The 26,044-nt window shown below is 55.7% G+C and overlaps 1 protein-coding gene and 1 long non-coding RNA gene across 5 annotated transcripts in view; one reads left to right on the forward strand and one right to left on the reverse strand.

The window, feature by feature from the left end:
- Positions 1–23,496, forward strand: part of SCUBE3 (signal peptide, CUB domain and EGF like domain containing 3) — a 35,213-nt gene extending 11,717 nt beyond the window's left edge. Inside the window, exons 2-23 of one of the 3 annotated variants that reach the window (XM_037144331.2) lie at positions 2,344–2,466; positions 3,371–3,496; positions 5,936–6,070; positions 6,879–7,004; positions 7,177–7,293; positions 9,262–9,309; positions 11,561–11,677; positions 13,298–13,420; positions 13,917–14,033; positions 14,513–14,638; positions 14,922–15,038; positions 15,163–15,267; positions 15,560–15,676; positions 15,991–16,149; positions 16,379–16,594; positions 16,947–17,108; positions 17,314–17,481; positions 18,137–18,298; positions 18,693–18,890; positions 19,367–19,519; positions 19,644–19,723; positions 22,321–23,496. In XM_037144331.2, the coding sequence (XP_037000226.2) occupies positions 2,344–2,466; positions 3,371–3,496; positions 5,936–6,070; positions 6,879–7,004; positions 7,177–7,293; positions 9,262–9,309; positions 11,561–11,677; positions 13,298–13,420; positions 13,917–14,033; positions 14,513–14,638; positions 14,922–15,038; positions 15,163–15,267; positions 15,560–15,676; positions 15,991–16,149; positions 16,379–16,594; positions 16,947–17,108; positions 17,314–17,481; positions 18,137–18,298; positions 18,693–18,890; positions 19,367–19,519; positions 19,644–19,723; positions 22,321–22,470 (2,945 nt within the window). In that variant the 3' untranslated portion in view covers positions 22,471–23,496. The remainder of the gene's footprint in view (positions 1–2,343; positions 2,467–3,370; positions 3,497–5,935; positions 6,071–6,878; positions 7,005–7,176; positions 7,294–9,261; positions 9,310–11,560; positions 11,678–13,297; positions 13,421–13,916; positions 14,034–14,512; positions 14,639–14,921; positions 15,039–15,162; positions 15,268–15,559; positions 15,677–15,990; positions 16,150–16,378; positions 16,595–16,946; positions 17,109–17,313; positions 17,482–18,136; positions 18,299–18,692; positions 18,891–19,366; positions 19,520–19,643; positions 19,724–22,320) is intronic. The other 2 variants (XM_037144333.2, XM_037144332.2) reach the window with 2 other exon arrangements.
- Positions 15,672–23,561, reverse strand: LOC128628023 (uncharacterized). Of its 2 annotated transcripts, XR_008392340.1 has the most exons (4): positions 23,490–23,561; positions 18,120–19,697; positions 16,301–17,809; positions 15,672–15,909 (listed from the first exon to the last, which is right to left on the reverse strand). It is a non-coding gene; the product is annotated as an uncharacterized LOC128628023 (long non-coding RNA). The 2 variants fall into 2 exon arrangements; XR_008392338.1 differs by having other exon boundaries at positions 16,301–19,697.
- Positions 23,562–26,044: the final 2,483 nt, after the last annotated feature.

A 26,044-nucleotide genomic window follows, 5' to 3' on the forward strand; every position in this document is an offset into this window, starting at 1 on the left:
CAGTGCCGTGAGTTTGGAGACATCCTGTGGCTGTGCTGTCCACTACGGTAGCCGTTAGCGCTACCGCTGACAACTTGGCCCAGGGCTAGAGCACCTGGGGACTGAATTTTAAACTGAGTGGCCACATGTGCCCAGTAGCCAGTATCTCCCGCAGCACAGGCCTGAGCATCTGGTGTCTGAACCAGTGATTAGCACTTATCTCTCCAGCCTCCATATTGGGGACCTGGTATTCACCAGGCATTGATTCGGTGCTCTGCACGGATTACCTCAGCGGTGTTCACAGCCCGTCAGAGGAGGTATCATCACCCCCACTTAGAGGAGGAAGAAATCGGGGAATCAGAAAAACCCCCACGGAAAGTGCTGGATGGAGCTGGACTCGAACCTGGGGCCCGCTGGGGCCAGAGCTTAGGCTCTTTCTATGATGGCACATTTCTTAGCGCCACTTTCTCCTTTTCAGCTGGGCAGACCGTTCTCCGCTCAGCCTTGCTGTACACAGAGGTCCCTCCTGCCCTCTCTTGTCGGCTGGTCTTCTACCTCCCTCTTCTCCATTCTCTCTTCGGGGCGCCTCCCCGGGGGGCCGGCTGGCAGACAGGACAGCAGAGCCGGAGCGGCCGTTAGACACCCCCGGCCGTGGAGGACCACTGCAATGCGGCCAGGGGCAGCTGGGGGCTGGAGTGTAGAGCCGGGGAAGCCCAGGAGACCTGGGGCAGGGCGTGTGCGGACACTGCTCCAAATCTCACTTCTCTTCGGGAAACCTCCTCAGTCCTGCCCCCGAAGTACTTCTTGAAATATGAAAGCAGAGGACAGTTAACAGTCTCAGGCGAGGGCTCATGAGTGTCTCAGTTTGAGTGGTTGCTGGTCTGTGTGTTCCTTCATTCAGTTTAAAAGATACCAAGCACCTTAAGGATTTGGGTTCAAATAGGTCAGTGATGAGACCTGAGAATCTGCATTTTAACAAGTCAGCCACTTCTACAGTCCACAGATCACACTCGGAAGTTATAGTCCTTTATATAGTCTTTTGTTGATATATTTATTCTACTTGCCAGGGGATACTTAAACACTGTCTTGAGTTTCCCAATTCACTGCTAGAAATAATTCCTCCTTCCCCCGGTCTTCCCTTTAACAGAACTTCTCAACTATTCTAGCTGAGTTCTCGACTTACCTGAGCAGCCACAGGAAAATACTGCTGGCCGGGTGCCAGCCCGGACTGTTGACCAAAATCTCTGGGGTGGGGCGGGGAGCTGACTGTGCCCTGCAGCCTGGTTGGGGAGCCCCTGACCTCATCTCTGATGCCTTCATGGCACTCAGCCACATCCTGCTTCATGTTACTCACTCGAGTCACCTTTTGGGTGGACCGAGTCACCTCTGAGCCTCCACGGCCTTCAGCGTAGGACCTTTTGCAAGCACCTTACATAGCATTTTCAGCCAAGTGAAACTTTTTCCTCCTATTTCGGCTCAGCTTTAGGGGCACCCTAACATTACCCCAGAGACCGGAGTCTTTTAACCAAGAGGCGATAAGTGATTCTCTTTCCTTTGTTCTGAGCCATCCTCTGTTTGCGGGACCTTAGGTGGCCTCACCCCTTAGCACAGCTCTGTGTGAAGCACCTCGTGTCCATGGGAGTCGGAGGACCTGGCGTTGGCTGAGGAGCTCGGGGTGGCGGGTGGACGGCCGCCCGAGTCAGCTGCGGAGTCAGTCACGAGGGCTGCACTCACCAGGCATTGCGTGTCGGTGCCAGCGCCTGCCAGCTCCTGGTCCCCACGGCACTGACCGCGCAGGAGCGAGTAAACCTTCCAGGATGGAGCTGCCTCCCTCTGAAGATCCCTGGGCCGCGGTGGGCAAGCGGAAGCAGGCCTGGTCTCGCGCAGAGGCACGAGGCAAACGCAGGCTCCTTGGAGGCTCCGTCATCTCCCTTGCTTCCTCCTTTAATGACCGGTGGCCCTGGACCCTGCCACTTTCCCAGAGGCCATGGTCCACATGCCTTTTCCCCTCCCACTAGTCTTGCTCCTGACTCACACTAGGTTGGATATTTCTAATCAAGTTAAGTGTGCTACCCAGTCCAAGGGTTTTTGTTTGTTTTTAAATCAAAGGGGGGTGTTTCAAATGATGGAATTTTAGCTGTCACTGTGGATTAAGTATCTTTGAGGGAAGTGGGTTTTTCTTCCTGAATTCCTGAAATTACAGAGGCCACTCTGAAACCAGAGGGGTGGGAGAGCACCCCCTTCTGGAGGGGCCGCTGTCCTGACTTTGGAGAAGAGGGGGTTTTGCCCTTGGGGAGCCCCCTTCGAGGCACTCTCTGGGAGGCCCCAGCAGAGGGTCTCATGTGCACCCTCTGCACCTCCCAGATGTGGACGAGTGTGTGGAGGGGACCGACAACTGCCACATTGACGCCATCTGCCAGAACACCCCACGCTCCTACAAGTGCATCTGCAAGTCTGGCTACACAGGGGATGGTAAACATTGCAAAGGTGAGGCTGGGAGGGCACCTGGACAAGGGGGACCTGATGGGGGGAGCAGTGCCCGGCCGGCAGTTGGCTGCGCTGTGTGTTACACTAAGGCCTGTGATGCTCACTGGCGTGGGGGGGGGGGTGGAGAAGGGAGAGGCCATCTCTTCCCAGAGAGAGCACCACTTTGTCCTCTGCACAAACCGGGCTGGGGGGGCGGCGGTCAGGATCACCGGCCTGAGGCCTGAGGTTGCCGGACAGCGGATTCTTCCAGCTTGTCCACAATAGATGGGAACAGGCAGTTCGTCCCAGGGAAATTCACACAGTAAACAAACACACCTTCCCTCATAGTTAAAGCAATGCAAATAAACAGTCTTGAGACGTTACTTTAAATTTATGACCTTCGGCACTGAGAAGGGGTTGGTGGACAAGGTACACTCATTAATTCCTGGGGACATTATACATTGAAAGTGACTTTGTCCTACCTGCAGGACTCCCAGAAGGCACTTACACCCTTTGACCCAGGAGTTTTACTCTGATTCAAAGGAAATTCAAAGAAACAAAATAATATATGGGGGAAGATATTCTTTGATGCCTTATTTGTGATAGTAAAATAAATGGAAGGATCTAACGATAGAGAAAAAGCAAATTGGGATGTAGCGACAGACTGGGACGTTCTGCAGCCTGTGCAGTGGAGATTAGAAAGACCAGATGGCAACACGTGAAAATGTTTGACTCTCGATGAAAATAGCAAAGTGCCAAGTGGTTTGTAGGCTGTGAAAGCCACTGTGTAAACACACACACACACACACACACACACACACACATACACACAGAAGGCGATTTACTTTTTAAAATGCCACCGCAGGGCTGGGTGGTGGGGGGCACCCTGACAGGCCCCACTGCCTCAGCTCCCCTTTGCCCACAGATGTGGATGAGTGTGAACGAGAGGATAATGCAGGTTGTGTGCACGACTGTGTCAACATCCCTGGCAATTACCGATGTACCTGTTACGATGGATTCCACCTGGCACATGATGGACACAACTGTCTGGGTGAGCAAGGGAGAGGGGCTGTGGGTGGGGGTGTCTGGTGGGGAGGAAGGTGTTTCCAGCATTTCCCATTTCCCAGGCCAGGGAGGACAGTGGCCACAGAGCTGCAAAATAGAGAGCAAGGTCGGTTTCCCCTTGGAGACGGGGTACCGAGGACGGGATCATCCTGCTGCTGGGTGAAAAATAGCGGAGGAGATGCTGCCAGAGAGCACTCCCAGGGCCAGGCCAGGAGACGAGAGTGGGTGGAGCGCGGTGGGAAGGTGACGTGGCCGTAGGCAGCCGTGGCTCTGCCACGCGCTAGCGGTGTGGTCCCGGGCAAGTCCACCAGCCTCCGGGGATCTCGGCTTCCTCCAAGCGCTCTGGGCGAATTGCTGTGAGAGCACACGCATGCAGTCCTGGCACAGACCCGGTGCGCAGAACACAGGAGGAGCGTCGTCCGTGCTGCTGCTGCTGCCGCTGCTTCCCTGGGCCCCTCGGAGCCTCCGACCCTCCCAGGCTGGTTTTCTTCCAGCTCTTCCCGAAGTCTCCGGGCTCACCCTGTCCTCGCTTCGGAGGCCTCAGTCTGGCCTGCTCTCCTCGGTCCCAGGAGCTGCGTCAGAGAGAGAATCCCCAGGGAACTAAACTCAGCTTTGGTTTCTATCATTTACTAGGACCACGGCAGATTCCTCCACCAGTAGAAAAACGGAAGCCCGTGGCATAGAAAGATTTGAGATACGAACCCAGGGGTCCTTCCCCAAATTCTTTCTCTCTGATGCCAAAACAGACATAATACTCTGGAAGCACAGAAAACCAGGAAAGGAAGAGAAGCAAGAGGGATGGTGCCAGGAGAAGCAGGCCAGGCCGCCCGCCCACCCCCCCCAGGCCCCGAGGGCCGAGGGGAGACTCCTGACTACAGAGCCGCCCTTAAACCCCGTCCCACTCCGTCCTTGGCCCAGGCGTGTCGGTTTCCACGCCCAGCCCAGGCCTCTAGGCCCCGGGTCCTGACGGGCCCCTAGCCTCAGCCCCCGCCACCTCTGCCAGCGCTGTGGCTGCCCGGGAAGGACCCCACTTTGTCTGCCCCGTCACCCGTGAGGGCCTCTTTGGGAGCTCCTTTGGACAGACAAGTTGTGACACTTGGACCAGGACAGTGATGTGCCTACAGGACTGTGAACATCAGCCTCTGACTTTCTTTGGTTGCCTTTGACCTCTCTAGGCCCCCGATTCTTATCAAGTCTTGTTTCCTTATAAAACCGACCAGAAGATAAGAGCATGAGTAGGTATGGAAGGGGTCACTGGGAGCAAAGGTCTATCTAACACTGACCCCAGGGTTGGGGTCAAAGTGTGCACCTTACCTGTTTCTTTTAGGGGAACCGTGAGGAAGCCATCCACGCCCTGGGTGGCTTCAGTCTCCCCGGTGAGAATTGTAGGAAAGAACTTGGCTAGAGCGGCCCAGTCCCAAGGTTGGAATGGAAGGGAACAAGGAAGGATGGCGTGCAGGATGGGCACCAGTGAGGAGACAGGGATGGGGAGAAATTACGAGTGTAGCCACGGAGGGGCAGGGGCAGGAGAAGGCAAAGGAAAGTGCACCCTCCTCTCCTAACGGGTGCATCTGGGGCAGGAGCCCGCTGTATCTGGGGCCCTCGACGCTTGGCCAGAAGGTGAAAGAACAGAGTTTTAGGGCTTGGCAGAGAGGATGGGGAGAGGCGGGCGGAAGCAGCCCTCAGGAGCCCGGATTCCAGTCTCCTTCATGTCTCCTGGGCCGAGGAGCACCAAGAGGGGCCGTGGACTTGAGAGGGCAGTAGGTAGCATAGAAACGGAGTCCAGTGTTGAAGTGGGAGCCCCACAGTGAGCTTGGCTCTGGGGCCTGGGGGGTAGTTTTGGTGGTGATTAGGGTGTGGCCTGGCTGCTCGCCCCCAACCCTCGGCGCCAAGTCACCAGACTTTGTTTTATTAAACCAAAATAGGAGAACGGCTTGGGACTAGGGCAGCAAGCCCAGGCACGAGGGGAGGGGAGAAAGGACGGCCCGTGGCCTGTCCACAGAAATGGCTGCTGCCTAGCTGGCCTCAACGCCATCGCCATAGCGGTCCCAGGTCCCTGACCGCCAGGCTGTCCATCACAACCGGCTGCCCCGGTCCCCGCCCCATGCAGTCTCCACTCTTCATCCCTGTCTCTCTCCATCCGCCTTCTTTCTTGATCTCCTCTGCCTCAGACTGAATTCCAGCGGGTTAGGGAAAGGGGGGCAAGTCTTCACCTAAGTACGCCATGTTCATGTGTCCTCTCCCCGCCTGCTTCGCCCCCCAGCTCCGCCCTCTTAGAGTGGCCTCTTCACGGGCAGTGGGGCTGGGGAGCGGGTGAGAACTGCCCGCCTAAGGCTGGCCGGCGGCTCTGGGTGAGGGGGAGGTGAGTGCGTGCAACCTGGACCCTGCCCCGCACCCCAGGGCCTCACCAACCCCGCCCCCGCAGATGTGGACGAGTGCGCCGAGGGCAACGGCGGCTGCCAGCAGAGCTGTGTCAACATGATGGGCAGCTACGAGTGCCACTGCCGGGAGGGCTTCTTCCTCAGTGACAACCAGCACACCTGCATTCAGCGGCCAGAAGGTCAGCCCGTGCCCGGGAGGGCTGCGCGCCCAGGCCCCCTCCGTCTGCTTGGAGGCTTTCCCGCGCTCCCCTTCAGTTTCGTGGGTGGGGGTCCCTGTGGGATCCGGGCTGCTGTGGGGCGTCCCTGTACCCAGGCCCGAGGTGAATCTCGTTCCTAATGAACCGGAGATGGCTGGGTGCGAGGCTGCTGCTGCCCAAGGCAGTGTCCCTTGGACTGGACCGGGAGGGTCGGGCAGGAAGGGTGGGCTTGTGTTCTCTCTCTGGGGCTCCCCGCCTGGACGGTGACATGTCCCAGGGCAGGAACGACAGCTGCATCTCCAGAACCTGACACACTGTCTGTCCTGTGCGTAGTGGGAGCTCAGATGTTTGTTGAGTAAAATCGTATAATTATCTATGCCAGTTACTTCCCACTCATCTCGTGCCGTTTATCTTCTTCCCAGTTTAACTGTAAGCTCTTTGAGAAAAGAGGTGATGCGTTGTATTTTATTTTGCATATGGGTCCTTCCTAAATCCTCTCAGTGCCTTGCACAGCACCAGGCAGTGATTTGACTCTAGATCGGGGTTGTCTGAAGGAGAGGGCGATCGTGGGGCTTTCTGGGGGGTTGGCATCAGTATCCGCACCTCAGTCAGAATGGCTGTGAGCTCTGTGCACAGGCTGGGGAGCCTGCGAGGGGGAGGCAGCCCCCGCCCTGTCTTGCAGCCTCACTGGAATTCTCCCAGTTTCCTGGGCCCCTGCCATCCGTTGCAGTTCCTCTTCCTCTAGGCGTCCGGGGGTACAGGGCGCCCACCCGCTCCTCTTCCCTTTTAGAAGGAATGAACTGCATGAACAAGAACCACGGCTGTGCTCACATTTGCCGGGAGACACCCAAAGGGGGCATAGCCTGTGAATGCCGCCCTGGCTTTGAGCTCACCAAGAACCAGCGGGACTGCAAACGTGAGCCAGCCGGGTTGGCCGGGGAGAAAGGGAGGCGAGGAGGTGGCGTGGGGGCTGTGCAGTGAGAGGGGAGGGGAAGGGGGGAAGGGGAGAGACAATGGACTGTGTTCTGGAGGGAGAACTGGGGTGCCCAGGGGGAGGCGAGCTGACGGGCCCTGCCCTCTCTGCACAGTGACGTGCAACTACGGGAACGGTGGTTGCCAGCACACGTGCGATGACACAGAGCAGGGTCCCCGGTGCGGCTGCCACGTCAAGTTTGTGCTCCATACCGACGGGAAGACGTGTATCGGTGGGTGAGGCCAGTGGGGCCCTTGGTCCGCCTGTGATGGGGGAAGGGGGTGGGAGTCCTTGGGATCCAAGGGGGCCCGAGTGTGGGGCACAGGATGATGGTCAGTGAGTTGAAGACCCAGGCAGAGCCAGGTCTAGATAGGGAGAACTCTGAGAGACCCAAGGGCTCCCTGGCCCTCTTCTCCTCCCCCACCCATTGGTTGGTTCCGCTGCCCCACTGCCAAGAGCGTCAGTACCCTCTTTGTCCAGGGTGAAGTGTTGCCAAACGGGGAGTGACTGGCAGAGGCACTTGTGGGCCCAGGCTGTGGCTGAGAACGGGGCGGGGAGCGGGGCAATGCAGGGTGAAGCCTGGACGGAGGCTCTGGTTGACCAGTGTGGTGAGACAGCAGCCGTCGCAGCCCACCGCCCCACCGGAACTGAGGGTCGGACAGAGTGCTGTCTCCTGCACAGCCAGCCCTGAGCTGGCAGATGGGATTTCCTGACTCCCGGTATCTCCTTCCCCTGCCTGCTTTCTCCCCCTTCCCTCCCCATTTCCTCCTCTCACCTCCACGTCCCAGTGGGCTCCCTCTCAGCTCTGCCCCGGGCTTCACTTCCTCACCAGCTCCTGCCTTCCATCCCTCCTGCCCTGCTGTGGGGCCTTCTGAACACCTGGACCCCTTTCCTGAATTCCTAAGCCTTACCTCACGCATCTTTAGGTACATTTGATGAACTTAATTCCTTAAGTTTGATTCCTGATTCCCTAAGTCTTTAAGTCTTTTGTGGTGATGGGACCAGTGAGCCCCTGGAAAAGTAGGAATGAAAGGGAAGAGTTAGCCAGGCAGGGGTGAGCTGCTTCTACGGGCACAGGACTCGTGGATGGCAGTTCCTGTCGTGGCTACAGCATGCTGGGGACGGGGAAGTGTGACATCAGGTCACGACACTCAGCTTGTGAACCAGACCGTCCCCCGTGTCACCCCAGAGACCCACCCTGTCTCTGCAGACAGCACCAGCCTTTGCCCAGGCACAGGGGCAGGGGAGCAGATGGTGCCCTCAGCTGCCTGCTGCAGAGACCTGCACGCACAGTTCTGAAAGTTCTCCAACGAAAACCCCGCCCACTGCGTGTTTCCCTCTGAACTAACTCTTCACAGACCTTGGAGCATTTTTAGGTCTTCCTGTTGCCTTCTGTAGGCTGATCGTTCCAGCTCCTCTCATTTTTCCCTCATGAATCTAATTCTGCTTTCCAAACCTGCGCCCGTCCCCTGGATCCACTGACGCCACCCGTCTCCCTGAGGAAACCGCATGCTGTCTCCAGGGGGAAGCTGCATGTGTCGGGACAGAGCTGGGGGCCCCGGGTGGGAGACCCCTCTCAGAAGATGGTCCTGGGCACGGCTGCTTTTGACAATTCCCCTGTTAAGCTTGAGCTCTTCCCTAATGCAAGACTCATTCTGCCTTCCAGGCCACGGCCAGGTGAGGCGGAAGGAGCAGGCGAGGCTGCCCTGAGGCCCACGGCCGTGTTCACCCTGAGCTCCTCTCCCTCTTCTCCAGTAGAACTTACTTTACCTGGCTCCGCATCTCGTTTTTCCCCCCAGCCCTGGTGGGCAGAAACCTCACTGTTCGGGGCCATCAGGCCACTCAGACTCAGTGGGGAGACCGAGGGCGGGGCCGTGCAGCAGGCGGTGGGCGCCCTTCGGGGTCTGGCAGCTTGTAAGACACGGGACTGGGTTCCCAGCCCTGCCTTTGGGCATGCCGTGTGGTGCCGGGCCGTGACTGCCCCTCCGAGACTTTCCCATTAGTCACTTGGTGGGGATCCAGCCTCCTTGAGGTATTCAGGCAGCAGAAGGCTGGGGAGTCAAGTCTTGGAGTCTCGGGGCTCATCCTATGGGACAGTGGTTTGGGCCTGCAGGGTGGAGGGGGCGGGGCGGGGCTGGGCTCGGTGGGCCTCAGCGGCTCCTGCCCAGCATCTAAACAGCTTTTTTACGATGTCAAACAGGGGAAAGGCGGCTAGAGCAGCACGTCCCCCCTCAGGCCGTTTCTAATGGTAAATATGTCTGCTCTCTCCGCTTGCTCTCACTGGCTTGCTAGGGGAAGGGCTAACCCGCCGGGGCTCCCACTAACCGCATGCCCACCGGGCCGGCCTGACTGGGCGCCAGCCTGTGAGCAGGGCTTCCCTGGCGGCCTTGGCGCTGGGCCCGCAGAGTGTCTCCGGAGCCCCAGGGCTGGCCCAGGAGCCTTCACGTTGGTTCGTCTCTCTTCGATCCTGTCACTTCCTTTCTCTCCTTCCTTTCTTGTCCCTTCCTTCCACCTTCTCCCTCACTCACCTTCTAACACTTCACCCCTGCCCAACCGTCTGTCCCCTCCCTTCCTCTGCTTTCCACATGGCTGAAGACCCAGCGGCCCTATCTTACCCACCGCACCCACTGAACCACCTGAGGTAGGGGTGGGTAGGGCTGGATGCTGCCCCTCTTGGGGCTCCTGACCCATAATAGCTCACAGCTCCAGCCTCGCTCGCCTTCCTCTCCCACTGGGAGGGACGGTGCAGAGCGGGAGGTGTGGGCTTGGCTCTGCCACCCCTGGCCCTGCGACCTCAGGCAAGCTGCTCTCCTCTCTGACCCTCAGCCTGCTCCCCTGTAAGATGGGGAGGAGAGTGCTCCCTAGGGCTGCCCTGGTGACAGAGGCAGTGCATGAGCAGCTAGTGAGCTCCTGACGCAGAGTCAGCACAGAGTGACTGTGATTTTAATGCCCTGACATGAAGAGCAGAGGGCTGAGGCCATGCCATCCTGCCGCCCCCGCCCGGCCCACAGCTGTCCCAGGGGGTTGGACAGCTACGCCCAGTGTTCTGCCCTGACCTGGGACGGACACTGTGCCAGCTCTGCTACTCCCTGTCCTGGATCCCTCGGAATCGACGGTGACTTGGCGTAGCATCCGTTCCCCTTTGCCTGCTCCAGGGCTGGGGGACCGCTTTTTATGCTAAGAGCATCCTTGGAGGTTGGCAGAGTTTGGGGCCTGAACTCAAGGGTTCCTCCCATGATCTCGGGGAACCTCAGGAGAGGCTCAGGTGGGAGTGGTGCATCGGAGGTCCCACTGTGGCTGCTCCCAAACCTGAGCGTTTGAGGGGTCAGGGCATGACCAGGCACCCACAGGCAGAGTTGGCCTTTTGATTCCCTGCCTTTGCTGGTCTCCTCAGTGACAGGGTTGGGCCGAAGTTTTAGGAGTCAAAGATGGTAGTGCTCTCTCATTCAAACATGGTGCCTTTCTCATTCAGTTCCCAATTCTGAGAAACACTCTCCTCTGGTCCCTTGTGGAGGCTTGGGATTTGCTCTCTCTGGTGGGAGAATTCTGGGCCGCAGAGGGGGTTCTCATCTCCTTCACGGTCCCTGTGGCGCGGCCTTGCACTGTTTGAGCTGGTGGCTTTACCCCTGGGCTCACCTGACACTCCTCTGCTGCTAAACCTGCTTTTCTCAGAAAATAGGGGGAGCGACCCATCCATACACCCCTACTCTGGCCTTTCAGCAAAGGAAGACTCTACCAGTCAGAAGAGGCAGTGGGAGAAACAGCTCCGAGGTTCTCGACTGTCCGACCTGCCTTCTTTCGCCCTTTCTCCTCTGACTCTTCCTCTTTTGCTCCCTCTCCCCCTCCCCATTAGGAAAGTGAGACCCCAAAACGCAGGCCCGTCTGCAGCTGGTAGTGCAGGGAAGGCTTGTGAGGAGCTGGAGGCGGCCTGGAAGGGCTGGGCCCTGACCGGGTGCCGGCTCCTGAGGACGAGCGTCAGTCGTGGGCCCGGTGGTCTTTCTGAAGATGGCTGGGCAGGGAAAGGGGGAGCGAACTGGTGGCCATCAGCTGTCTTAGGAACCACCAGACTCACTCTTCCCACGATTGTGCCACCGTGAGCCCCACCCACTAAAGCGATAGTCTGTTGAAAGAGGAGGAAACTCCTGTCTGTCCCTTCTTACTCCCTGGTGGCAGTTGCTCCCGTCCCTCCTTGCGCCCTCCCCTCCCCACCTCCTCCACCCCTTCAGCACATTCCTGCCTGACAGCTCTGGCTTGTACCTGCCTCACCGCTGTCCACCTTGTTTCAATCAAGTAGGGGGCAGGGACGTGGACTGCTTGGCTGCACTTGTGAGGGGAAGGGGGCTGGGAGCCTCCGCTTAATGCTCCTTCTGAAGCACAGGGAGGCAGCCGAGGCCTTCCCTCTTCCCTCCGGCCTCTGCGCTGTCCATCACCCTAGAGTTTGGGGCTCCTCCAGGCCAGGCGGATAAGCTGGTTACCACCCCTACCTCCCTCCTAAATAGAGACCTGTGCTGTCAACAACGGGGGCTGCGACAGTAAGTGCCACGACGCAGCGACGGGTGTCCACTGCAGCTGCCCTGTGGGCTTCATGCTGCAGCCAGACAGGAAGACCTGCAAAGGTAAGGGCTTTCAGAGGACAAGTGCGTAAGAGTAAGGGGCGGAGGGGGGATCCGACATGGGGCCCCTATTACGGGCCCAAACCTCCTGCACCCCCTGGAGACTACCTTGATTATAAAGAACTGAGGTCATAAGTAAGGCTGGTCTCCTGTCCACCTTCCCCGTCGCATTGCAGGGGGCACCAAAGTCTAGCCAGGTCCTAGGGCCCCCTGCCCCACACGACCTTGTTTCCCTACTCTCATTCCCATCCCCCAGGTACCCCAGCCCTCTCGGTTAATGGACGTGCCCTTTGCATTTGTCCCTGGGTCTGGGAGGAGAGTTGAGCCGTGTGTGTGCATCACAAGTGTGTTCCATAACCTTCTTACCCCACAGTCCTTGGACCTTCCCTGGGAAAACGCTGTGCTGGTCAGAGGGAGGAAAGGGCAGCAGTTGGGAACACGGGCGCTGGGGCCTGGCGCGGGGGCTCCCATCCCCGCTTGCCTCTTATTCACTACGTGGTCCGGGGCGAGTTACTTAGTATTTCTGTGCCTCAGTTTCACCAGCATGATGGTGCTTGCAGAATGTTGTAAGGATTAAATGAGTTATATATACATTTAAATAAAGTACTTAGAACAGGGCCTGACAAATGATGGCCACCTTGTGTTAGCTGTGATTGTAGTATAATTTCCCACATTGTCCCTCCTGTCCCCCTCCTTTAATTAGCCAGGTCTATGGGAAAAGTTGGGGGAAAGGGAAGCCATGCTGAAAATAATGATTCATCGGGGCTGTGTTCCTTGGTCACAAGGAGTAGGGCCTGGGAGGAGGTCTGGGCTCATTCTTTGTGTCTTTTGGCCCGACAGCTGGCAGAGAGGACGGGGGAGGGCTGGGGCAGCAGGTCAGACAGCCAGAGTTGAGAGGTTTCCTGCTGGGAAGGACTGCTGACAGGTATGCTAAGAGGGAAGCAGAAGGCTGCCCTCTCTGCCCCCTCCCCCAAGTAGGGGTGAATAGCCTGGGTCCTGTCTGCCACCAGCTTGGGGAACTTGACCTCAGGAAGGAAGCTGCTCACCCCCACCCCCTTCCCTTCCTAGTGCTGAAAGCTGCCTCAGGCGTGAGTCTCTCCAGATCTCTCCCAGCCCAGCCCCTGCCGGGTCCCCACCCCTCCCCCACCTGCTGCCCAGCCTTACTGGCTTCTCTCTAAAGAGCTGTTGCCCCTTCAAATCTCTACCTAGCTGTGCCACCTCCTCAAGCGCCCCACTGAGCTCCTGTGACAGGTGTGCAGGGGGCGGTGTCAGGAAAAGAACACACCCTACCCACCAGCCCTTCTGGGAGGGGCCACCAGCAGCAGAGTGAAGGGCGTGGGCTAGCCCTGTCGGTCAGATGCCCCCCACTTCCTGCTCCAGGCAACTCCCTGAGGGCCGCCTCTGGTTCCCATCTGTCCTCTTCAAAGAGGACTCAGCCTGAGGAGGTGTCACTAGTGGCCCAGGCCCACCCTGAATAGGGAAGAAAGAGCTGGGGAGAGGGAGATAGTCAGAAGGGGCAGGCTCAGGACTCTCCTGATTCAGTCTGGGAGGGAGCGAGGGGTTTGTCCCCAGCCTTCAGTATTTATTACCTCTGATTTTCCCTACTTTGTCCTGCTTACCCAGACATAGACGAGTGTCGCTTGAACAATGGTGGCTGTGACCACATTTGCCGCAACACAGTGGGCAGCTTTGAGTGCAGCTGCAAGAAGGGCTATAAGCTTCTCATCAATGAGAGGAACTGCCAGGGTGAGTAGACTTTGGCCAAGGGGAAAGCCTTGGAGAGGCTCTTGGGGTAGGAGAGCTTCAACCGCCAGTCTGAGAAAGTCAGTAGACACTGCGGAGCGTTTCCATAAGCAGCGTCAGTGCTGCCAGTTAACAAACCTATGCCTTCTCCCTGGTGGCCCAGCTCCACACGGGCGCACATGGCTTGCCTGGGACGGAGAGATGGGTTCCACCCCCATTCGTATCCTCGGCAGGGTCTGACGTAACCACACAGGGTGGCCCTGATCTGTAGGCATCAGATCTTGTAGTTCCTGATTCCAAGGACTCTGAGTGGAGGCAGCAGGGGGGATGGGTAGGCCTTGCTGAATCGCTGATCCTGGGGCTGGGCCACGAATAGGGACTTCCCATTGAAGGGGACAGCCATGGCCTCTCACCCTCCTCTTCACCGGAGCAGGGTCCCAGGATCCCAGGGTCAAGTGCCCCAAGACAGATTTCGTGGCTTGAACCTTTGCTTTTCCAGATATAGACGAGTGTTCCTTTGACCGAACCTGTGACCACATGTGTGTTAACACGCCGGGCAGTTTCCAGTGCCTCTGCCATCACGGCTACCTGCTGTACGGTGTCACCCACTGTGGGGGTAAGGCAGCAAATCTGGACCCTCAGCCACCGGTCCCTCTCACCTCCACACCCTTCAACTGAACAAGCCCCTAAGTTGGCTTGTGGCTGTGGGCAGTCCCCAGGTACACGTGCCATGTCTGCGTCCATCATGATGAAATGGAAGGAATTAAGACAACTGGGAATCAGGTCTCAGGAAAAGATAGCATCCTGCCTCTGGAATGTCTGTCCCCCATCCTGATCACTTTCCCTTGACCCCTGTCCTCAGCTCCAAAATGACTCCCCCACTAGTAGATAGGGGCAGAAGCCTTTAAAAGCCCAGCAGCTCAGGCCAAGATATGGGAAGGAGGTCTTAGGTTTGAGCTCTTGTCTGGACAGTCGTAGTAAGTCATCTTGAAGTGCCTGGAACTCTAACCAAAGGTCCTTGCTCACTGCCCACTCCCTGGCTTCTTCTCCTCCCCCACCATTTGTTTGTCTGTGTCTCCCTGCTCCTTCCCCCAGATGTGGATGAGTGCAGCATCAACCAGGGAGGTTGCCGCTTCGCCTGCATCAACACTCCTGGCAGCTACCAATGTACCTGCCCCGCAGGCCAGGGCCGGCTGCACTGGAATGGCAAGGATTGCACAGGTGGGCAGCACCCTCTGCTGGCCTCATCTGGAACTGTAGTTCCAGAGATCCTGGAAAGTGAGGCGGTCCACATTGAGGAAAGCATGAGGTAGTAGGGGGCGAAGAATGTAGCTGTTTGCATTAGAGACATGAAGTTTCCTGTAGATAACCCTCTAATCCCTTTATCAGGTTCTGTACAATTACGGTTCTGCATGTAACTAATTCTGTTCCTCCAAATTAACCGGCTGAGGGAAAGGCCGGAGTGGAAGGCCCTCTCCTACTGAGGCTCCTCTCCCCTCCGCAGAGCCGGTGAAGTGTCCAAGCGGTCCTGGTGCCTCGAGAGCCATGCTCAGCTGCAACCGGTCTGGCAAGAAGGACACCTGTGCCTTGACCTGCCCCTCCCGGGCCCGGTTTTTGCCAGGTATGTAGAAGTTACCAGAGGGCTGGTGGGGGAGGGAAGACAGCTCCTCTGCTTCCCTTATCGACATCCAACCAGTGAGGGTTGTGGGGACCAGGTCAGAGCTGTGACAGCCCCCTTCTCTCAGAGTCTGAAAATGGCTTCACGGTGAGCTGTGGCACCCCCAGCCCCAGGGCCATTCCCGCCCGAGCTGGCCACACCGGGAACAGCACAAACTCCAACCACTGCCATGGTGAGCGCCGGCCCAGAGGCCAGTTCCCACCCTACTCTTGCTTACTGACCCCCATTTCTCTTCTTCAGTAACTCCCTTGGCCTCACTTTTTTCTGGATCCCTTCTTTGCTCTGTAATTCTTCAGCCCTGCCGCCTTGCTCCCTCTTCCCCTACTATCTGATTGCCTCGGCTTTTGTAATCCCTCTCCTCCAGCCAAGCCCCTGGCTTACTGCCCAGCTTCTCAACACCCTCTGCAGCAGCCCTCACCCTCACAGGGCCCCCCGGCTGCGCTGAGCTTCTGCCATCTCTCTAGAGGCTGCAGTGCTGTCGGTTAAACAGCGGGCCTCCTTCAAGATCAAGGACGCCAAATGCCGTTTGCACCTGCGAAACAAAGGCAAAATGGAGGAGGCCGGCAGAATCCTGGGGCCAGGTTTGGACTGGGGACCCCACTCTAGTAGGCTGTCTGCCCACCAAACCCTTCCCAGCCCTCAGCTCTTCTGCTTAGTGAGATCTCAAAAACCCCACTAGTACCTTGAACTCTAGAAAGAGCAGGGGCAAAAGCAGATTGTAGGAATAGAGCTCAAGGAGGTTCCAGGGTGTTCTCCACACCAATTAATTAGCATCCGAGACTCAAAGAGCATTGAGATAGTTGCAGTCAGAGATCTGGGTAAAAGAGTGAGAGCTGGAAGTGAGAACTTCTTGTCCCCAGTGGGTGCCCTGGGGTTGACAAGGCCTTTCCCCCAGGTGGTGCCCCCTGCTCTGACTGCCAGGTCACCTTCATCCACCTCAAATGTGACTCCTCTCGGAAGGGCAAGGGCCGGAGGGCCCGGACCCCTCCAGGCAAGGAAGTCACTCGGCTCACCCTGGAACTGGAGGCAGAGGTCAGAGCCGAAGAAACCACAGGTAGGCCTGGGAGCACTGCTGGAAAGAGGGCAGGAAGGGGGCGTGGGCAGAAACAGGGAAACCACAGGTCTCAGCAGCAGGGGGGAGGGGTGGGACCTGTGCTCAGGGCAGACCCTGCCTAAGGCCACGCCCAGGAGCCAGTCCCTCTCACCTCTAGCTCCTGGCTTCAGTTCCCTCCTGCTGACAGCCACTTTCTCTCCTCTGACTTCACACCACCATCTGCTACCAGCTGGCTGTGGGCTGCCCTGCCTCCGACAGCGGATGGAACGACGGCTGAAAGGGTCCCTGAAGATGCTTAGAAAGTCCATCAACCAGGACCGCTTCCTCCTGCGCTTGGCAGGCCTTGATTATGAGCTGGCCCACAAACCGGGCCCTGCAGCTGGAGAGCGAGCCGAGCTGGTGGAGACCTGTAGGCCCGGGCAGCACCGCACTGGGGCCAAGTGTGGTAAGGGAGCTTGCTGGGATATAGGAGAGTATGGGAGTGGGAAAGGCCTGGCTTGGGCCTGGCTCAGAGCAGAATACTTTATGGCCTCGGTTGCATCTCTCAAATTGTGAGGCAGCCAAGACCCTCCCGCCCATCATCCTCTGCTCCTTGGCCCCAGGCTGCAATCTAGAAGACAGGTGGCACCACCAGTCCTCCTGCACATGGCTTTGGCCTCTGATTCTTCTGAGCAGGATTTTGTCTGTTTCCAAAGAGATTCTGCTTAAATCTGGGGAAGTGGGAAGGGGAGTCCCAGGCCTGGGTGGTGGGAAATAGGGGGTGGGGTGGGTGGCTAGCGCGGCCGACTCTCCCTCAGTCAGCTGCCCGCAGGGGACGTATTACCACGGCCAGACGGAGCAGTGTGTGCCATGCCCAGCGGGCACCTTCCAGGAGAGAGAAGGGCAGCTCTCCTGCGACCTTTGCCCTGGGAGTGATGCCCAGGGGCCTCTTGGAGCCACCAACATCACCACGTGTGCAGGTGCCAGGGGAACAAACAATGCACAGTGGGGTAGGGTGGGCACTGGGACGCCCATGGCCATGGGATTGCCCAAGGGCAGGCCCAGGCTCCAGGCCACTCTCCTAGTCAATATCCTGTTTGTGTGCCTCTGTTCCCTGATACTGGGTGACCCCAAAGGGATGACCAGGACCATCCCCATCAGAGTTGGGCCCTTGGTTCATTGCAGGTCAGTGCTCACCTGGCCAACACTCTGTAGATGGGTTCAAGCCCTGCCAGCCATGTCCACGTGGCACCTACCAACCCGAAGCAGGACGGACTCTGTGCTTTCCTTGTGGCGGGGGCCTCACCACCAAGCACGAGGGGGCCATCTCCTTCCAAGACTGTGATACCAAAGGTGAGTGGGCTACTCACCCCACTAGGGCACCCTCCTGGTCCCCAGAGTAGACCCAGGTCTGTTGCACCGTCATCTTCCCTGAACCAAGAAAGGCCCAGCTGCCACTACCAACACTTTGCTTATAGGACCCATCCTGACCTGCCGAAAGCCATAAGCCTGGGAGTTGGGGACTAATAACAGTGCCAAGGCCCTAGCTGGGCAGCTCAGTCGGTTGGAGCATCGTCCTCGTATGCCAAGGCTGTGGGTTCCATCCCCAGTCAGGGCACTTACCAACGAATGCATGAATAAGCAGAGCAACAAATCAGTGTTTTTTTCCTCTCTTTTCCGTCTAAAAATCAATCAATAAAAATTTAAATAAATAAACAGTCATGCTGATTACCCCTCTGCTTCAGAGAGCTGGCGGCACTTTCCCCTCAACCCTATACACAGTGTCTGTACAGGCTCAGCACTGCTCCATGCGTGGGAAAGAAGGGTTGGCACTGTGGCAACCGCTCTGTCGAGTTTGCTTTCCCCTGGCCTTAAGGTCTGGCATGACTAGGAAAGGCTGGACTTTGGAAGGAGCTTTGGTGTCCAGGATGAACGTATCCTGCCCATCCCACACCCCAGAACTCCCACGTGCCTGCCGCCTTAGTGCCCACCTCTCCCCCTCCTGCAGTCCAATGCTCCCCTGGGCACTACTACAACACCAGTATCCATCGCTGCATCCGCTGTGCCATGGGGTCCTATCAGCCCGACTTCCGTCAGAACTTCTGCACCCGCTGTCCAGGAAACACCAGCACTGACTTTGATGGCTCCACCAGCGTGGCCCAGTGCAAGAGTATGTGGCAGGCCGGCTACAGAAAATGGGTAGAGAGGCCTGAGGGACGTGGGCATAGGGAGAAGCAGGGCAGAGGAAGTCAGCCACCAGGGAGCAGGGCTGAGAAGGAGATGGGCAGGAAAGGCTCACCCTCCCTCTCCCCCCAACTCAGTCAGTCTCCAGACCGTTTGCTGGGCTGGGCCCTGTAGCATCTTCTCCCTGGAGACAGGTAATGGGGAGGCAAAGACAGGTGAGGGGAGATGAGAAGGTACTAAAAGGGCAGGAGGGATGGTGGCCCCAGAACGTGGAGAACAGATGAGGTGTCTGATTTCCACTCAGAACCCTTCAGTTTCTCCACCCATACCCCACTGATTTCCCTCTCTTTCTTGCCCTGTCCACTGGTGCTTGGCTGCAGATCGTCAGTGTGGTGGGGAGCTGGGTGAGTTCACCGGCTATATCGAGTCCCCCAACTACCCAGGCAACTACCCAGCTGGCGTGGAGTGCGTCTGGAACATCAACCCCCCACCCAAGCGCAAGATCCTTATCGTGGTACCCGAGATCTTCCTGCCATCTGAGGACGAGTGTGGGGACGTCCTCGTCATGAGAAAGAACTGTGGGTGGCTGCAGAGCTGGACCAGGGAAGGGCGGTCCAAATCCGGCTGGGAGGGGGAGAGAGGAAACTGGTACAGGAAGGACTGGGGCAGTGGCGAGGGAGGCCTTGGGAGGGGGAGCGCTAACGGAGGGACACAGCGATGATGCCGCCCATCCTGTGGAGAGCAGAGTTAAAGCCAGCCCTGGGGCTAGAACTCCAGTAGTGTTAGATGTGCCACTTTCCTGTTTGAGAGTTTTTGCTGTTCCGTTCATTTAAATGTCAGACATCATTCACCATGTGAGTGCCTGGCTGTCAGATAGGGTTGTGGAGTGAGTCCAGGCTGGTGGGAGACTGGGTGTGTATGTGGAGGGTGGGGTGGGGCGGTGCATGCCCAGGGGACAGCCTGTCGGCATGACCCTCTCTCCCACGGCCCTCATTCCAGGGCGGCTTGGGCGGCCTGCCTTGCTGCTCTCTTGACTAGCTGCTTGCCTTCCCAGCCTCCCCATCCTCCATTACCACCTATGAGACCTGCCAGACGTACGAGCGCCCCATCGCCTTTACAGCCCGCTCCAGGAAGCTCTGGATCAACTTCAAGACCAGCGAGGCCAACAGTGCACGTGGCTTCCAGATCCCCTATGTCACCTACGACGGTGAGCAAGGGCAGGAGAGCCAGGGAGGTGGGTGAGAAACGGGAGGCTCACGGGTCTGGAGGGGCAGCAAGCGGAACAGGTGCAGTTCCCACCCCTGAGCTTCTTCCCGTGGTTGACTTTGCAGAGGACTATGAGCAACTGGTAGAGGACATTGTGCGCGATGGCCGGCTCTATGCGTCTGAAAACCACCAAGAGATTTTAAAGGCAAGTGAATATACACGATAGCCAACATTTCATGAACGTGTAACAACGTGCAGCCAATAGGCCACATGCTTACATGAGTATTCTCATTCGATAATATACAACAGCTCTATGAATTAGGTACTTTCACCATTCCCACTTTACGGATGAGAAACCTGAGGCGCAGGGAATTACAGAAGTTGCCCAGAGGCAAAGCTGGGATTTGAGCGTAAGCCCGTCTTGACTGTATGTGGCATCACCCACACGTTGTGGGGAAGAGAACAGAAAGCTGAGGAGGTGAAATTTCCCCTACCTCTTCCATCAAAAAATACAGGGGAAATGCAGTATAGAAAGATGCTTTTGTGTAAGTCCCTTCCTTCCCTTACACCTTCCTGAGCCCCCACAGAAACGCAGATCAGCAGAGTGTTTCTCAGAGTTAATTCAGTATAGACCTCTTTTAAAGGAAAATAAATGTTTCCAACATTGAAGAAAGGACTAGACCTGGGTCTTGTGGATCCCAGTTTGAGGAAAATTTTACTTAAGAAACTATAGTCCTAGTCACAGTCCTTCATAAATTATTAATTTAAAAAAGGTCTGTCTTGCCCTGGCTGGTGTGGCTCAGTTGGTTGAATGTTGTCCTGCAAAGCAAAAGGTCTCCAGTCCAAACCCCAGTTGGGGCACATGGCTGCGGGGGGTGTGGGTTTGGTCCCTGAACAGGGAGTATAATGAGAGGCGACTGATTGATGTTTCTCTCTCACATTGATGTTTCTTTCCCTCTCTTTCTTCCTTCTCTCTCTCTCTAAAAACAAATAAATTAAAAAATACATATATATTAAAAAGTTTGTCTCTGCCCTGGCCAAGTGGCTCAGTTGGTTGGAGCCTTGTCCTATGCACCAAAAGGTTGCAGTTTTGATCCCTGGTCAGGGTACATACCTAGGTTGCAGGTTCGATCCCCAATCAGGCGTGCGCAGGAAGCAGCCAATCAGTGTTTCTCTCTCATATCGATGTTTCTCTCTGTCTCTCACTCTCTCTTGCACTCCCTCTCTCCATGCTCCCCCTCTAACATCAATAAACATATCCTCAGGTGAGGATAAAAAAAGATTTGTCTCTATGGTTACTAATTTTTGTATTATCATCAAAGGAAGGGATAGGAGCCCTGACTGGTGTGGCTCAGTTGGTTGAGCTGAACAAAAGGTCACTGGTTTGATTCCTGGTCAGGGCACATGCCTGGGGTGTGGGCCCAGTCCCTGGTCAGGGTGTGTAGGAGAGGTAAAGGGTCGATGTTTCTCTCACATCGATGTTTTGCTCCCTCTCTTTCTCCTTTCCTTCCCCTATAAATAAATAAATAAATAGAACATTTTTTTTACAAACGAGGGACATGATGACATAGATCTCCTCAGAACTTGAAAATGCAAAGAACACGATTTCAGCAGTGCTTTTTAAACATTCTTTAAAGCATCTGAACCCTTATTTCAAATGTGTTAAGGAACTCCAATGCATAAAGTAGCAGAGCCCTTTGATAGAATGAGGAAGAGAGGCTGGAAGCCCCAGCTCTCACTTTGAAAATTGCCGATGCAAAGGAACGAACACTAGCCTGGAAGCCAGAAGTGAGTCCTGGTGCACAGCGCCCGACACCAAGCAGGCGCACACGGCATTGCTGCCGTTTCGGACCGGGTGGTCAGGGAAGGCCTCTGAGAAGAGCCCTGAATGAGGTGAAGGACTCCCTGTTGGACAATGGGGAGAGGAGCGATTGCAGCTAAGGAGCACTCGAGTGGTGTGGCACGTTCGAGAGCCTCGGGAAGGCCAGTGTGGCTCCGCAGAATAAGGAAGAGCCGGGAAGGGATGGCAGAGAGGACAGGGCACAGATCACACTCAGCCTATGGGCCATGTAAGGGACTTGGCTTTATGAAAAGTACCAGAGAAGTGTTTTAAATGGGTAAAGAACATGACCTAATTAAAATTTTTTAAGCCCTGGCTGGTGTAGCTCAGTAAATTGAGCATGGGCCTGCAAACCAAAGGGTTGGTGGTTCGATTCCCAACCTAGGGCACATGCCTGGGTTGCGGGCCTGGTCCCCAGGAGGGGGCCTCTGAGTGGCAACCACACACTGATGTTTCTCTCCCTGTCTTTCTCCTTCCCTTCCCCTCTCTCTAAAAATAGATAAATAAAATATTTTTTAAAAAATTTAAAATGTCACCATGGCTGGTACAGGGGAGAACCACCGATAGAAAGACAGGGTGGGCAGAAGTGTGGAGATCAGGTAGGAGGCTATTGCAGTAGTCCAAGTAAGAAAGGATGGTGCCTCGGATAGGCTGCCGGCTGCGGAGGCAGCGAAGAGTGGTCGGACCCAGATAGGTTTGGAAGGTAGAATCAACAGGATTTGCCGTGGGTGTGAGCAGAAAAGGAGTCAAGGGTGGCTCCCAGGACCGGGACCTGAGCAGTGGAAGGACAGGGCTGCCACGGGCTGAGCTGCAGAATTCTAGAGGAACGGGTACTGGGGATGGGAATCCAGTGCACCTCCGAGTATGCCCATCAGGCATCAAGAGGGGCTGCTGCCGAGTTGAGGCTGGGGTTCCTCTTTCCCATCACTGATGCTGACATTGCCACCTGCCATCCTCTGCAGGACAAGAAGCTCATCAAGGCCTTCTTTGAGGTGCTGGCTCACCCCCAGAACTATTTCAAGTACACAGAGAAGCACAAGGAGATGCTGCCAAAATCCTTCATTAAGCTGCTCCGCTCCAAAGTTTCCAGCTTCCTGAGGCCCTACAAATAGTACCCCTATGCCCGCCCAAGACCCAGGTTTTGAAGACCCCACACTCCTTAGCCCTCAGAGCCGACAGCCCCCACCCTTGGATGAGGAACTCTCTCCTCTGTTTTCAGAGAAAAAAAATCACTATATAGACCAAGAACTCTCCCTTTCTGCCTCTCTAGTTTCCTTTCCTCGTCTCTCTGCCTTTCTTTCTCTTTCCCTCTCTCCTGTCTCTCCTTTTCCCACACATTCCCTGGAAAAGCCTTTCAGTCCTGGCTCTGTTCCCCCTGGGGGTGAAGGGACAGTACCCACTCTCCTCCCCAGCCACACTGCCCATTTTACCATCTCACATCCCTAACCCCATCACTTATAAGGCGCTAGAGGCCTAAAAAGTGGGTCTGTTGAGGCGTGGGGAGGGGGAAGAGGGGCTTCTGCCATTATAGGGTTGTGCCTTACTAGTCTGGAGCCAAAATCTCCCCTGGCTATGCCCTACCCCCAGGGGATTCTAACAGCCCAGGGTTCTGCCAAAGAAGCCTTTGACTTACATGCTTCCTGCTAGCACTGGTCCTCCAGGGCACGTGGTTTGAGCCCTGGACCACCCAAACATCTGGCTTCCTTGTCTATACAGCTCCTCCACTCCTTCCCCCTCATGTCTGCCTGAAGTCCAATCTACGAGGGCTTACAAAAGGCTCACACCACGGGGCTGGTGCACACCAGCTGAATGAGGAAGAGCAGCAGGCATGACCTTGGTAGAAGTGCTGCTTCACTCCCAGGAGAAAGACTCTAACTCTGCAGGACAGAAACCAGGTTCTAAAACATCAGCAAGAAAAGGAAAAAAAAAAAAGGAAAGAAATTGTATCATCTAAAGGACTAGGCTACAGAACAGGAAGCCAGCCTCAAACACTAGTCCCTTTTCTTGTCTTCTCTGGCCCAGCCACTCCCTCTCTCCCATCCACATGCTCCCTGGGGGAGCCCTAGTCCCCCTGCTAAATGTTGCCCTTAAAGAAGCACGGCTGCTAAGCGGAAGCCAGCCTGGGCCTTACCTCAGAGTTGTCTTTCCCTCGTAGCCCCAGATGGCTTGTGGGCGCCACCAAAGAGGACCCCGCTCTGCAGCCAGCCCTGAGCCACTACCTCTGGCCCCAGGCTGTGGGCAGCAAGAGGAACATGTGTGCACTTGGCAAGCCTTCCGCCCACCCTGTCCACATCTAATAAGTGCAATCGCTTTTGAGTCTGTGTTGTCTAGAGGGAGGGGTTTTTGTTTCCTGGTTTTGTTTTTGTTCCTTTTTCCTCTATTAGGACAACCCTATTTATAGCTTCCCAAGAGAGAAGAGTATATGTTTGCAGTGGAAGAAGAAAGGTTTTGAATCTCACGAACTTTGAGTGCTGGAGCATCTGATCTCTCTCTACCCTCCAACCAGTGGCCATTTGGACTTCCTGAGCCCTCAGCGTGGGCAAACCAGGGCTGTAGCTCACAGGTACCTGATGTGTAGGACAGTAATTCTGGGGACTTCATGAAGCAGAAAGGAGAGGGACAACCCTACTATCCCTGTTCCTCTCCATGGATTCAGCATGGACCTCATGATTGTATAAGCTGGTGGAATAGGTCAGTGATTCTCCACCCCAGGAGGGAAACCTCCATCTTCCCTGCCGCCACCCTGTCTTCCCTGGTGTACACTGGCAGAGGACCAGGACAAACCCCCTGGGGTGGGGCCGACTCGGCCCTGAGGCCAGAGGCAAGGCTGAGGAAATTGAGATTTGGACTGTTACCCAGGCATCAAGTTGTCTGCCTGACCTTGGCCATTCCCTCTCAGAGTTGACTGCAAGCGTAGCTTCCTGAAGTGCTGCTTCTCAAAAGGAAGAAGAATCAAGTCCATGCCCAAGCCCAGATCCTGCACACACTCCACCCACAATCCACTGCTGCCTGTAAAATTATTTTCCATTTGCTACTTCTAGTTCCCCCAAAGCTATAGTGTTATTCAATCACAGGCTACCAATTGACTTGTAGTGTTTATTTCTAAGTGACTGTCCCAGGCTATTGCTCCCTCAGGAGACTCAACACTAAATAAAAGAGCTTGACCTCCTACCCTTTCCCCAGCTAGTAGCATTCACCAGCCAAAACTGCCTTAGGGCATAGGTAACCAATGTCACAGCCAGATCCCCTGACATCTGTTAGCCAACAGCTGGCTGTTAGGGGTGGAGTGTCTGGCTGCTTTTGCCTCTCTGGATCATGGAGGGTGCTGCCTCCAAGCAGGAAAATGGTCATTTAATAGAAGTATCCATTCTTCTCAGGAAATGCCATGAAAACTGCTTTAACCAGTTTTGGCCATCCTGTTTCTCCACCAGAAGAAGCTAAGATAACTGATTCCTCTCTCCCTATAATTTGCATCTCTTAGCCAGTTGAAGTGCTTCCCAATGTGTGTCTTTAGGGTCTGGCTTTGCCTTGCCATACAGATGCAAACACACTTACTCCAATCTTATTCTATGGGTTCTGGGACCTGCAAATCATGTCCACAGTATGGCAAGTATAGACCTTGAAGCTTCTTACTGATATCAAGCAAGGCTGATCTTGGTGAGCAGTGAAGAACTGCTAGTGTCCACCAAGTTTAATTTAGGTTTTCCAAGTTTGGGGGTGGGTCGGGGATTAAGAACCCAGGCAACTGCTTGCTGAACCTATGGCAGAAGCCAGCCCTGGGGCATCAAACTAGGGAGTAAGTGGACTGAATGAGGAGTCAACACTCAGGGACTCTAGTCTAGGCCAGGGCTGGAGGGGACTCTCCACAGTCCAGGGACTAGGCCTTTACAAGTCAGGCAGAAAAGGAGCAAGTGGAAAGATGGTATAAATGGGAATCCTTCCTGAATCAGCCCAAAGGCCACTCTGCAGGATGGGTATTTACAGGGTCATAGTGCTGTGAGGCTTCATTTATCATAGTCCAAAGCCTGCCCTGATCTGAGTCTGGGAAACCATTTCTGCAGGGGCTCTGAGCACCCAGTGATGCACATCAGAAAGGTACTTCTTTCCTCGGCAACAAGCAATCCCTTTCACTTCTCTGCCTCCTCATTCTGTGTTATTAGACCAGGCCCATTCCCCAGACCTGAGGGAACTCAGAGTCGGGAGGAAGCTGACCAGAGCCTGACCTAGAGCCCCCACCTGCCCCAGTCCTACAAATCCCCAGGGGCAGACGTTGATTGAGCTGGGACTGCTCTAACTTCCCCAGGGTTGGTTTAGTTAGAGAAGGTGGAGGCTCAGATGTATTGCTTCAGGTTCAGTAATACAGTCCTCATCTTTGGCCCTAATGAAACTTTTTTACATCCAAGAAGTATTCTCCATATGCATGATGGAGGTGATTCTCAAATGGGTTAGGAGGTCATATCTCAAAATGTCAGAAAACATGATAGAGCATTCAGGCTTTTCTATTTGCTGCTTAACCTCAACATAAGAGGCTCAAACTAGGGGAAAGGAAACATAGGATAACCATAAGCAGGAAATAATGTTAGCTGCTTGGCTTATTTCTTAAGCACAGCAAGAAAAAAGTGGATGCAAACAACACAAGGGTATTTTTAAATTCAACCTGTCTCAGTGGTAGCACACCCTGTCCTT

Source organism: Artibeus jamaicensis, unplaced genomic scaffold (genome assembly GCF_021234435.1).
Source record: "Artibeus jamaicensis isolate MK-2021 breed Jamaican fruit bat unplaced genomic scaffold, CSHL_Jam_final contig_1539, whole genome shotgun sequence".
In the NCBI taxonomy this organism is placed as follows: domain Eukaryota; kingdom Metazoa; phylum Chordata; class Mammalia; order Chiroptera; family Phyllostomidae; genus Artibeus; species Artibeus jamaicensis.